The following is an 11875-nucleotide window of genomic DNA, read 5'->3' on the forward strand; positions in this document are numbered from 1 at the left end:
CCTGTTTGTCCTCTCCCGCCCAGATCCCTTCTTTGGGGAGCTCAGCAAATGGAGCAGGAAATTTGGACCCTCTGCCTCCCTCTCTCGCCCTGCTCATTGGATCTGGAGCCTTCTCCGCTGGGAAAGCTGTAATTAGAGGGTGGATCCCTACAGACAGAGAGCAGCCCCCCCCACCCCCCACCCCCCAGTCCCTTCTAACTTTAGATCTCTTCTCTCCCATTCTCCCATTCTCCCTCCCTCTCCCTCTCCCTCTCTCTCCGGCTCGGCTGGCTCTCTCCATCTGCCTAGCTCCTTGGGACCCGTTCCCCAGCCTCAGGATGGCGTCCTCCCTGCTTGAGGTAACTGCCCCCTCCTCCCCCCAGGACACCAGCAACGGTCCTAATGGTCCTAATCCCTCCCCGCCCCCTGCCTCCCAACTCACACAGACAGTGGCTGTGGTGCTTGTCACTTCCAGGGTCCCTCTGATGAGGAGAGAGGACAGGGCTCAGAGGGGTGAGCAGAGGGCAGGAGGAAGGGCTGGAGAGAGAGGGGCCAGGGTCAGAGAGCTGTCAAAGGAAGATGAGAGGGGCCAGGTCAGAAGAAGGCATGGACCTCTGAGGTCCACAGCACACGCCAACCCCGAGGAGTGGACAGGGATGGAGAAAGGAGGAAGAGGAGGGGTAGGAGATGAGTCAGCCCTCACAGACAGGGGGAGAGAGTGAGAGAGCTGGTGCGGTGGGCACCAGGCACTACACTTGGTATTAGTGCCTTGGGGGTCCCATATCCGGGAGCTCCTGGCCTGAGCCTGGGCCGCAGCTTGTCTGGTTTGTAGGTGGGCAGGGGCTGGGCCTCAGGGCCCGGGTGTGTAGGGGAAGAGGTGAGTTATGAGAGAAGGGAGAAGGGCAGCCCTGTGCCTGTGGGGGGGCTGACCAGAGGAACTGGGCCTGGGCCTGAGAGGGAAGCAAGGAGGAGGGCCAGGGTCTGAGGCCGCCTGCCCGGCTCACAAATATTTAGCTTTCAGCCAAAGACAAACTCAGCTCTATTTTGGGAGTGGGAGGCTCCAGGGTGGACTGGGCCACTTCCCTTACAGGCTGGGACCCCGGCATCCCTTGCCTTCGGCACTGGGGTTGGAGGGCGCTAGTGTACCATGGAGGTCAGGTTTGGGGGTCTTGAGAAATCACGGACTCTACCAGCGGGGGGCAGGGGGAGACTCCAGGTGCATAGTTGGAAAGGAAGGACTCATAGCCACTCAAAGCCACTGAGAATGTCCTGAGTTCTCCTGGCTTCTGGGTCTCTGACTCTGTTCCTCTGTCATCATCTCTGTCCTGTTTTCTGGGTCCCTCCACAGGAGTTTGGGGCCGACAGCCCACCCTTCAGGTCAGCCACCTTCAGTAGCCTTGAACTTTCCATATTCTCAGGCCCCTCAGAAGCCCCCATTTCTGCTCTCAGTGCCCTAGCTCAGGTCCCAGGGGTGATGGGCTGACCAGGAAGCGGATTCATTCAGCCTCCAGGAGAGATGTGTGTGAGACCCAAGCGAAAATCTTTTTTAACACCTGTGTTCACTGGCCTGGGCGGAAGTGCTAGGATGGAAACCAGCGTGCCTGCATATGCATGGCTGGCTCCGTGAGAGCACAGGTGTGTGTGTATGTGTATCAGCTGGGCCATCTGAGCATCTGGTCGTCCAAGTGAAGAATCGTGTGTGTGTGTGTGTGTGTGTGTGTAAGACCGGGAATGGTGAGTTTGTGACTGAGTTTGAGGGAATGGCATGCAAGCCAGTGGTGTGGACACGATGTCTCTCGTCACGGCTCCGTATCCAGTCAGGGTCCCCAGGTGTCGTGCTCTACTTCCTGCTGCAACGAGGGCAGATCGCTGACCCTGCCATTTTCCCACTGGACTCTATATTGAGCCGTCATTGAAACACTGCGGTTGGTCTTGAGGAAGTTCCGGGACCAAGGTGTGTGGGGATCCTGGGTCCATCCAGGGCAGGGGCAGTGTCAGTGGGCGTGGGCACCATGCCAGGTTGCCAGCGTGGCACTGGTGCCTGGGGGGAGGGGCTGGCCCAGAGGCCTGTTGGAAAGACACAGGATCGGGGTGGCACTTCTGGGCTTTTCATGCCCCTCACTCCTCGTGAGCTGGAGATGCCCCCAACACAAAGGCACTCCAGTCCTTCTGTCTGTTTCTCCTACTCTTGGGGCACTGGGGCCCTCAATTGTCCCCTTCCCCCACCCAGGAAGCCCTCTGCCTGGTATAGGTGGGCTCTCTGGTGGTGGGAAGAACTTGGAGGTTCAGAGAGGGAAATGGCTGCTGTCTGATGAGAGGATCACCTGGGCTGAATGAACTGCAGGGGAAGAGGCCAGAGAGAGGAATGGGGGTGCGGGCTAGGTGGGCAGGGAGAATTGCAAGTGGGGAGAACCAGACAACATGGCGGTGGCTGAAATGGAGAACTGGAACCCAGGACCGTGTGTGCCCAGAGTGGATGGCCAGCTGGTCCTCAGATGTAGCGTGAGCTTCAGCAGTAGGTCAGCCCGGCACTGTGAGCTCCCCGGAAAAAGGGGGCCCCCTTCCCTGGCTGCATGTAGGAGTGAGAGAGCTGGGACAGCTCCTTGTTCTTTCTCTGGAGACTCCTTTTCAGTACTTGAAGCCTGCTTTTATTGTTTTAGCGGAAGGTGGGGGGGGCAGAGGTCGGAAGAAAAACAACCGGAAGGTGGGACCCCTGGGCGCCCAGGAAGGTGATACATTTGATCAGGTATGGGGTGCGTATGTAGGACCCCCTCAGGAGCACGCAAGCGGCCGCAGAAGGGAAACTGAGGCTCTGATGAACCTAGCCAGGTGCCCGGCTCTTGGCCTCCAGAACCTTCCGAGTGGGTCTGGTGCCTTGCTCCCCCTTCTCTGCCCTCAGGGGCCCTGGGGGCCACCACTCCAGGGCTGGGGTCTCCTGTTGGCCTGGGGCTGCTAGCCTTCTTTCACCCCTCCTTCCTTCTCCCCAGCTGGGTGGGGTCCCTGGGCTTGGCTGAGGCCCCTGTGGCCACAGTGTGAGGGCCGGGCGGGGGGGACGGCGTCGGCGTTTTTAAAAATAAACCGACCGCAGGGAAACCAACGGAGCCGGGCTGGGCCGAGGGGGAGAAGCGGTCAGGGGGAGAAGGAGGGAGGAGTGGCCTGGTCTGGGGGTTTTCTGGGGCCCAACATCATGGTGGTTTTCTCTTAGGTAGGAGATCTGTCCTCCTCCTCCTCCTCCTCCTCCTCCCCCTTCCACTTTATTTTTTCTTCCTCCTTTCTTTCCCTCTGTTTTCCTCCGCCTTCCTGCCTTCCGAGCCCAGTCTCTCTCCATCACCTCTTTGTTTATTCTCCTTTCCTCTCTCTCCCTGCCCTTTGTCTTTTCACCTTCCTGCTCTTTTGGGTTTCTGCCCATTTCTGCCCCTTGATGCCAGTTTTCCCCTCTGCCTCCCCTTCCTCCACCCCCGGTGGCTTTTATGTCTGTGCCTCACCCTGTGCAGGGTCCTTTGCTCCTCTCGGCTCTGGGTCTCTGCCTCTCCCCTTGGCACTGCATGTTTTTCCCTCTTCGTTCTGCTAGGATTTGACTCCTGCCGGCTTCCCTGCCTCAGCCTACCCTCTGCTTGGAAGACTCCAGGGAAACTTTGGCTGGGGAGGACCCAGGGCTTTTCCCGTAGCCAGATTTGAGGAAGGTTTTGGTGGCTCAAATTTGGGAGGAGTCCGTGGGGTCAACAGGACTTCAGAGAGAGGTAACTGGGCAGGGCGGGGGCCTCAGGTTTGCACTTGGGGAGCATCACAGGGGTGATGACTGCACACACCCCTCACTGCAACCTTAAAACCCCAGACCTACCTGTAGGATTGGTGTCACACACACAAACCGCATGCTCGGAGGGACCGGGCAGGTCTTACTTAGATGCTTGGGGTTTTTTTTGTTTTTGTTTTTGTTTTTAAATTTTTTTTTTTTAACGTTTATTTATTTTTGAGACAGAGAGAGACACAGCATGAACGGGGGAGGGGCAGAGAGAGAGGGAGACACAGAATCGGAAGCAAGCTCCAGGCTCTGAGCCATCAGCCCAGAGCCCGACGCGGGGCTCGAACTCGCGGACCGCAAGATCGTGACCTGAGGTGAAGTCGGACGCTTAACCGACTGAGCCACCCAGGCGCCCCGCTTGGGTTCTTTTTTAGCTTTCCTGGGAAAGCACCGGGTACATCAGCTTTTGAGGACCCCAGTCGGGGAACTGTACAGGGCCAGCTTTTGAGGGCATCAGTATGGATGTCTGTACCAGTCAGAGATTCTGGAGGGGATCTTCTCCTCCTGGGGTGTCCTGAGGTTGACCCAGGGAGGGGTACCATGAGCTCCCAAGGGATGGGAATCTCAGGGTGGTTTGGCCAGGTAGCAGTAGCATGATGGGTATTAAGGGCGTCTTGTGCTTGGAAAAGAGCCCCGTGCCTCACATCTATATATCTTCCTTCACTCACGGGGCTGGAAGGGTGTCGAGAGATCAGCTACATGAGGGCTACATGTTAGGGGACACTGGACATGCAGGGGCATGGCCATGAGCCAATATCTTAGCCATCCCAATTCCCAGCCCCAGAGGAGTGTGAGGACTTCGGGCTCCTCCAGCTTTCCCAAAGGGGTACCAGCTGGCTCCACAAAGCAGGAGGGTGCCCACTGCCCGCTTGAAAGACATTCTTGCCTCAGCCACAGTCCTGGCTTGGCGGCAGCCCTGTTCCCTCTCAATGTCCCAGTGTCTCCGCGTCGCTTCCTCTTGCTCCCCAGCTCCAGAGTCCCTGCCAAGAGATTCCTTATTCCTTACATGAGGCTGTGGCCTCAGGGAGACCGGGGCACTCGCTGCCTTCGTCGAGAGCTGAAGCAGAGACAGGAAGTGGAATATGGGGGTAAAGCTGAGAAAACCTGGAGTGGGGGGGGGGGTGACTGCAGTCCCCTAATACTTCTCTTTCTTCCCATGTGTCTCTTTGAGACTTATCTTTCCTCTCCAAGTCTCGGACCATGACCTCTACTCTGAACCCACTTCCAGGGGCAGGACCCCTAATTCTCACCTCACCCAGGTGCGGCGTCCATCCCAGGCTCTTCTCGTTGCTATTTAAGAAGTGTCTCCTGTTCCTCTGAGTCCCTGGCACCCCCCAGGAACTCCACAGTGAGCTCGGCCTCCTGCCTCCTGGGTCTGGCTGTTAGGCTGCAGTCTGGACCTCTCTCTCCTTCTGTGAAACCATCTGAGCTCTGCCCTGGGGCCCAGGGCTCTTGGCTGGCCCCTCCACCTCCCATCCTCTTCAACTCTTCCTGGAACCCCCTTGGTTCTGCTCTCCAGGCCTCCGGGCCTCACCCCAGGGTTTTGCTCTTCCTTCTACACTTTCTCGTCTCTCCCTAAGCAGCGCTCCCCTCTGTCCACAGGAGGAAGCTCACTATGGCTCCAGTCCCTTGGCCATGCTGACAGCGGCGTGCAGCAAATTTGGTGGCACCAGCCCTCTGCGGGACTCAACGACACTGGGCAAAGCAGGCGCAAAGAAGCCATACTCTGTGGGCAGTGACCTTTCAGCCCCCAAAACCATGGGGGATGCCTACCCAGCCCCCTTTTCAAGCACCAATGGGCTCCTCTCACCTGCAGGCAGTCCTCCGGCACCCACCTCGGGCTATGCCAATGACTACCCTCCCTTTTCCCACTCATTCCCTGGGCCCACGGGCACCCAGGACCCTGGGCTGCTAGTTCCCAAGGGCCACAGCTCTTCTGACTGCCTGCCCAGTGTCTACACCTCTCTGGACATGGCACACCCCTACGGCTCCTGGTACAAGGCAGGCATCCACGCAGGCATCTCACCGGGCCCAGGCAACGCTCCTACTCCTTGGTGGGACATGCATCCTGGGGGCAATTGGCTAGGTGGTGGGCAGGGTCAGGGTGATGGGCTGCAAGGGACACTGCCCACAGGCCCTGCTCAGCCTCCACTGAACCCCCAGCTGCCCACCTACCCATCCGACTTTGCCCCCCTTAATCCAGCTCCCTATCCAGCTCCCCACCTCCTGCAACCAGGGCCCCAGCACGTCTTGCCCCAAGATGTCTATAAACCCAAAGCAGTGAGCAACAGCGGGCAGCTGGAGGGGAGCAGTGGGGCCAAACCCCCTCGGGGCGCAGGCACAGGGGGCAGTGGCGGATACGGAGGCAGCGGAACGGGGCGCTCCTCCTGCGACTGCCCCAACTGCCAGGAGCTAGAGCGCCTGGGGGCAGCGGCAGCTGGGCTGCGGAAGAAGCCCATCCACAGCTGCCACATCCCCGGTTGTGGCAAGGTGTACGGCAAGGCCTCACACCTGAAGGCCCACTTGCGCTGGCACACGGGCGAGAGGCCCTTCGTCTGCAACTGGCTCTTCTGCGGCAAGAGGTTCACCCGTTCGGACGAGCTGGAGCGCCACGTGCGCACCCACACCCGGGAGAAGAAGTTCACCTGCCTGCTCTGCTCCAAGCGCTTTACCCGAAGCGACCACCTGAGCAAGCACCAGCGTACCCACGGCGAGCCCGGCCCAGGGCCCCCTCCCAGCGGCCCCAAGGAACTGGGGGAGGGCCGCAGTGCGGGGGAAGAGGAGGCCAGTCAGACGCCCCGACCTTCGGCTTCGCCGGCCCCCCCAGAGAAAGCCCCTGAAGGCAGCCCAGAGCAGAGCAACCTGCTGGAGATCTGAGCTGGGTGGAGGGTCTCCAGCCCCAGGGCTGCCTCGCCAGCCTCTTCTGGCTTCGTGGACCACTGCTTGTCCCTCACCCCCTTTTGCCCCTTGCATGCTGCCCTTGGGGCTCTTGCCGGCTCCCCCCTGGCCATTCTGGGCCTGGGGGTCTCCCAGCATGCCTCCTCAGCTCACTCCTCCCTATGCCTCGAGCCTGTAGTGCAAACTCTCATCTCAGGCCCTCACCTCGTGCCTGATTTCTGCACTCTGGCTTCCTAAGTTCTTCCCTCGCTTCTGCTCACGGCTTCCCTCTCCTCTGCTCTCACAGCATCATCTCATTTTCCTTCCATCTGGGCTCTCAACGCTTTATCTCTCCATCTCACTAACTCCTTAACAAAATCCTTTGTCAAGATCAGCTTCCCAGGCTGATTTCCCACTATCACTTAGCTTCCAGGCTCCAGTCTTCCCGATTTCTTATTCCACTAGCTTTCCATGCTCCAGAGCGTTCTTTTTTGTTTGTTTTTTGTTTTTGTTTTTTTTTTTACAAACACATGATGATGATGATGATAATTTATTGCCCCCCGGGTGGCCTCTTCATTAGGGACCAGAGTTAGGGGGATTGGGGTTAGTGACCTGGCAGGGAGCAGGGTGCCAAAAGTGGGGCAGACCAGTGGGGATCTGATCCCAGAGATGGGGTGACCCCAGGGTCAGGGAGGCTGCCCCAAGGCCTGTATATTTAACCCCTATGTTCCAAGAGAAATGAATACTAATAATAATAATTCTATTTATCTAAGTTATGATGACAGGTCAGGTAGAGTGAGCTGGGGAGGGAAGGAGGTCCATTTCTGCTATGGAAATTTTAGCTAAATGTATCTCTGTTTAGAAAAAGTGTTAGTGGAGATCTTGTTAATAGAATTTCTATCATCAGGGTCTCAGTTAATGGGGTTTCTCTTTTAATGGAATCTCTGCTAATAGGGTTGGTTAGCTAGATCTCTGTTAAAGAGTTGATGGGGGGGGTGTCTCTCAATTAGGGATCCCTAGTATTCCCAGCCCCAGCTAGAAGCTGTGAAACCTCAAGCCCTATGGAGGGGAGGACTGGAATGTACCCCAGCTTCCTTGACCCCAGAGCAGGTTCTTCCACTGCCCCTCCCCTGACACCATGACCCCGGCAGGCTAATCCCTTGTTGCCATGGTTATGGAGAGCTTGCAGCTGCCATCCTGGACACGCTTTTTTGTGGAAGCCCACCTAACAGGAGGAGCACAATGGTTTGGATGTGCCTCTCCTAAAGAATAGGTGGGGAAGGCTTTCTCTGGGATCAGATTCAAGTAAATCGAGTATTTATTGAGTGCCTATTCTGTACAAGGCACTACTAGGCTGGTGCCTAAAAGCCATGAGAAAGAATTTATAGAGCTAGGAGGACAGAGGTCCCCAAGCTGATTTGGGGTTGCGTCCACAGGGCCCTCAACATGGGACTTCCAATGCTCCCAACTCCACCTCTGGTGACTTTTAAAGCCGCTTCGTGCCTTTGAATGCCTTTCCTGTGACTTTGGATCCTCCTTTTCTGTCTCCTGCTTCCTCAAGGCCCCAAGTTAAAGGGTTAAAGCCTCTGGAGCTTGGGGAGAGGGTAATATTGGGGAAGGGAAAGGATCATGCCCTCATGGAGTCTTTTTTTTTTTTTTTAATTATTATTATTATTTAATAAAAAATTCGGTTTTAACTTTTGTCCTGGTGAGAAAAGAAAAAGAGGAAGGAAGAAGAGTGAACCACAGGATTTTTCCTTGGCAAACTGGGCACTCCCCACGGGCATCCTATCGTGCCCGTTGGCACACTGTGCCCGCGGCAGCCAGGCCCTCGGGCGGAGGTCAGTATTCGAGCGCCCAGAGCTCTCCGTGTCGAGTCGGGAAGGCGGGGAGGTTTCCTCCCCGGCTCTTTCCTGCTTCTACCTCCGGACTCCGGCCAGGGCAGGGAGCCGGTCGGCGCGCCGGCCCCGCGATCGCCGCGCTGACTACTGCGCCGCCCCGAACCGGTCCCGGCGGGCGGCCCCGGCCTGGCACGTAACCGCCCCCTGCCCCGGGCCTGCAATCAGCCGTGCCCGCCGCCGAGTTAGCGGACGAACAAAAGCCACTCTGTGGCGGCCAGCCCGGAGCCACAATAGGGCTTTGTGCGGCCCCCGCCCCCGGGCTCCCCCGCTGGGCTGAGGGGGCGCACGGGCGGCGCCCCCGGCGACCGTCACCCCCCCCCCCCCCCACTCCCGCCGGCTCGGGAGGCGCTGCGGGCGGGCTCGGACCGCCAGCCCCCTCCTCAGCCGGCCGCCGCGGCCGCCCGGTCCAGGTGCGAACCCTCCTGCCCTCAGGCGGGGCGCGCCGCTTCAAAGGGGCTTTGAAGAGGGCCGCGTTCCAGGGCTCCTCCCGCGGACTGGGGTTGGGGGCCGCGGCGGAAGAGACGCGGGGTGGGGGAAGGGGTCCCGGGCTCCCGCCTCCATCCCGCCGGGCAGGCTCCCCGGGACCCCCCAGGGCCTGGCCCTCTCGCCTCCCTGTCCCCGCCTGTCCGGTGCCAGCCCCCACCCGCCGCGGCCTCGCGGTCCTTCCCTCCCGGCCCCTCGGCCCCTTTCATCTTCCCTAGACTCCGCTTGGGGTTTTGCTGGTTTCTGGGAGATAAAAACCGCCTCAAATAGCGGCGGCGCGCTGCCAGGACAAACAGGGCCCGGCGGGCCATGTGCGCCTGGTTACCGGCCCTGAGCCGGGGCGCCGGGCCTCTGCGGGCTGATCTCTGGGCACGCAGGCTCCAGCGGCGCCTCCCGCCTCCCAAAGTCGAGGGCCCCTTTAAAAGCCTCGGGCAGGGCCGCTGCCTCGGTTTCCCGCCCAGGTCGTAGGGAAGCCCCCCCCCCCCCCCATTTGGAGACCGCCCGCTGAGCTCTCGGAGTTCTTGGGGGCGGTGGGTCACAGTCTCTGTGTTGCCGGGGCCGCCGCGCCCCCTGGTGAAGTTAGTGGGAAGTGCGCTAGCCTGGAGGTCGGCCTCCCAAGAATCCGCAACTCGTGAAAAACACTGGACAAACCTTAAACACGGGGCAGGCGGGGGTCCGATGTGAATACACGGCGCACTGTTCCTCCTCCCCAGTTCACATTACAGGGTGAGAGGAAGGCCCCTAACCCGTAATTACAACACAACCTGTTGGTGAAACTCAGGCTTCACCAAAAGGAGGTGGAAGTTGCAGGCCTAGTCCGCAGTGATTTCTTGGGGGTATGTATGGGTTGGATGGTGCCATGATTGAGGTTCAAGCAAAAACTTTGTCGGCGGGTTCTTAGTGCTCCCCACTAACTGTCAGAGTCATTGACTCCCTCTTTTCCTCCAAAGCCTGTACTGTTTCCCCTTCTCAAGGAGAGCTTTTCCAGCCAGTTTCCCCAACTACCCTCGGCTTTTCTCTACATCCTTTAAGTTTTCTGTAACATTCCAGGTGATGGTGAACTAACCTAGCAAATTAAACTGAGGCTATTTAAAATTTGGTCTGTGCAGTATTACGTGGGAGGCGTTTTGGAAATACAGCTTAAAAGCTCCACCGCAGAATCTGCGTTTTTAGCAGGATTCTCTGGTGGGTCTATGTTCACTAACATTTGGAAAGTACTAGAGTGGAGGAGACCCATGGCTTTCTCCTTGTTAAGGGCATTTTCAGAGGAGACTTCTTGTTTTCTGACCCTGGAATAACTCTCTTGGGGACAACTTTTCATGTAGAAGGAAGGGGCAGACAGAGTCCACGAATGCTAAACTTAGAACGCCCCCTAGTTTCTCCAACTTGACTGGCAACTCTTAGGAGCAGTGACTATGCCTTATACATTTCTGTGTCCCCAGAACACGGTCCTTGGAATTGCTCATTAACCTTTGTTAAATGAATAAACCAGGGGCACCTGGGTGGCTCAGTGGGTCAGGCACACGCCTCTTGATTTCGCTCAGGTCATGATCTTGCTGTTAGATCGGGCTCTGTGCTGAGACAGCGCTGAGCCTGCTCAGAATTCTCTCTCCTTCTCTCTCTGCCCTTCCTCTGGTCGCTCTCGCTCTCTCTCAAAAGAAATAAACATTGGAAAAAAAATCAATAAATCAAAGCCAATGTCACCAAGTTCATGGCAGAGTTATGGCTAATCAAGTGTTTAGTACTTTATGAATTATTAAATGGCTTCATTTCCATTATTTTGTATGGCAAACAACCATGTGAAATAATGAGGACAGTGCAAAAGTGAGGAAGCTGAGGCTCAAAGAATTCAAAGACTTTTCCAAAGTCACACAGCTGCAAGAAGAGGAGCTCCAATTCTGCATTCTAGCTCCATCCTTTGGAATTAGAATAAAATCAATCTCACTTTTATTCTTTTTAAAAAAGATTTTATTTATTTACTTATTAAATTAAAAAAAAATGTTTTTTTAGAGAGAGAGAGAGAGAGAGGCAGAGTACGAGCGAGGGAGGGGCAGAGGCAGAGGGAGACACAGAATCCAAAGCAGGCTCCAGGCTCTGAGTCGTCAGCACAGAGACGTAGGTAGGTCTCCAACTCACCAACCGTGAGATCATGACCTGAGCTGAAGTGGGACATTTAACCCACTGGGCCACCCAGGCGTCCCAAGATTTTATTTTTTAAGTAAACTCTACACCCGACTTGGGGCCCGAGCTCACTACCCCAAGGTCGAGTCGCGTGCTCCACCAACTGAGCCAGCCAGGTGCCCCTATCTCAATTTTTAGGATGCCTGGTTTTGATATTTTTAGGTCCAATCTCTCTGTGCCTCACTTTCCTCTTGGTGACAGAACAGTACCCACCTCATGGGGTTGTTGTAAAGATTATACAAGCACCTTACTGTGTAATACGTGCTCAGGAAAGGTCACGGTTTTCTAATTGTTCTCACTCCGCCCTCCACGCCTAACCCTGGGGACCTGAGGTTTCGGACCTCTCCCTCTCCCTCCTAAGGTTTCCCCTGACTTTACTCCTCTCAGAGGCTTTTCCCTCAGCTTTCTAGCCAACTGCCCCAGACAGTCCGCATTTTCCTCTGGATGATCCACAGTCCTGGGAGAGTTTAATTAGATACTTCCCTGAACGTGGCTTATTTTGGGCTTTCCGAGCGCTGAGAGGGGGAGTGGGAAACTGTGTCGTGGAGTCTGGAACTGGGAAAAACAGTAGTCTCGCATAAAACAAACTAACAAACACGCACACACAAAACCCGCTCCGACCGTTAACTTGGGGTTGGCCCCGCGACACGCC

At 57.0% G+C, this 11875-nt stretch overlaps 1 protein-coding gene across 1 annotated transcript; it reads left to right on the top strand.

The window, feature by feature from the left end:
• Nucleotides 1-239: 239 nt before the first annotated feature.
• SP7 (Sp7 transcription factor) lies at nucleotides 240-7156 on the top strand. The gene is made up of 2 exons (XM_058742619.1): nucleotides 240-338; nucleotides 5384-7156. The coding sequence occupies exons 1-2, from the start codon at nucleotides 318-320 to the stop codon at nucleotides 6656-6658; spliced, it is 1296 nt and encodes a 431-aa protein (XP_058598602.1). The 5' UTR covers nucleotides 240-317; the 3' UTR covers nucleotides 6659-7156.
• Nucleotides 7157-11875: the final 4719 nt, after the last annotated feature.

The sequence above is a fragment of the Neofelis nebulosa genome, chromosome 8 (genome assembly GCF_028018385.1).
Source record: "Neofelis nebulosa isolate mNeoNeb1 chromosome 8, mNeoNeb1.pri, whole genome shotgun sequence".
Classification (NCBI taxonomy): Eukaryota; Metazoa; Chordata; class Mammalia; order Carnivora; family Felidae; genus Neofelis; species Neofelis nebulosa.